Here is a 924-nt window from a genome sequence, read left to right as displayed (position 1 = left end):
TTCCCTCCCTCTAATCTGAATTCCAGGACTACCCTGCGGCAGTGGATCTGGCCACGCAAGCTTTGACCCTCCGACCCAAGGCCTTCCAGGCGTACTACGCGCGTGCCAGGGCCCACCGCGCCGCGCGGCATCTCAACTCCGCGTGCGCCGACCTGACGCTGGCGCTGCGATTGGCTCCCCACCACCCGGAAGTGCAACGCCTCTTGACCTTGGTGCAGGAGGAGAGCAGCGCTCCAAGGACCTCGCGCCACTACCACGGGAGTAATCTCCCTTGTGGTGGTGGCGGTGGGGAGGGGGAGGGGGGGAGTGGCGTTGTTGGGGGGAGGGGGGGAGGGCGTTCGAGGGTGTGTTTGGAGGAAACCAACCTTTGATGTGGTCAGGGTTCCAGGCTTTTGTCTCGGCGTGATATGTTGACGGGAGCAATAGCCGAGTGGTTAAAGCGTTTGGGCTTTCAGTCTGAGGGTCCCGGGTTCCAAATCTCGGTAACGGCGCCTGGTTGGTAAAGGGTGGAGATTTTTTTTCCGATCTCCCAGGTCATCATAGTTATTATGTGCTTTGTGCCTGAACCACCCCTTCGTGTGTATACAGCAAGCAGGAGATCAAACACGCAATGTTAAAGATCCTGTAATCCATGTCAGCGTTTGGTGGGTTATGGAAACAAGAACATACCCAGCATGCACACCCCCGAAAACGGAGTATGGCTGCCTACATGGCGGAGTAAAAACGGTTATACACGTAAAAACCCACTCATGAACATACGAATGAAGTGGGAGTTGCAGCCCATGAACGAAGAAGGCATGGTGGTGGTTGTGTTTGGAAGAAACCAACCTTTAATGTGGTCAGGGTTCTAGACCTTCGTCTCGGAATGGTGGTTGTTGTGTTTGGAAGAAACCAACCTTTGATGTGGTCAGAGTTCCAGACCTT

At 55.1% G+C, this 924-nt stretch overlaps 1 protein-coding gene across 4 annotated transcripts in view; it reads left to right on the top strand.

The window, feature by feature from the left end:
* The window catches only part of LOC143276374 (protein TANC2-like), a 79,713-nt gene extending 78,789 nt beyond the window's left edge, over positions 1 to 924 (top strand). For all 4 annotated transcript variants that reach the window (XM_076580850.1, XM_076580851.1, XM_076580849.1 and 1 more), the window contains one exon: positions 27 to 924. In XM_076580850.1, coding sequence (XP_076436965.1) covers positions 27 to 371 — 345 coding nt within the window. In that variant the 3' untranslated portion in view covers positions 372 to 924. The remainder of the gene's footprint in view (positions 1 to 26) is intronic.

Source organism: Babylonia areolata, chromosome 32, assembly GCF_041734735.1.
Source record: "Babylonia areolata isolate BAREFJ2019XMU chromosome 32, ASM4173473v1, whole genome shotgun sequence".
NCBI classification, from domain to species: Eukaryota; Metazoa; Mollusca; class Gastropoda; order Neogastropoda; family Buccinidae; genus Babylonia; species Babylonia areolata.
Note: the sequence above shows the minus strand (reverse complement) of the source record. Positions and strands in the feature narration are given on the sequence as shown.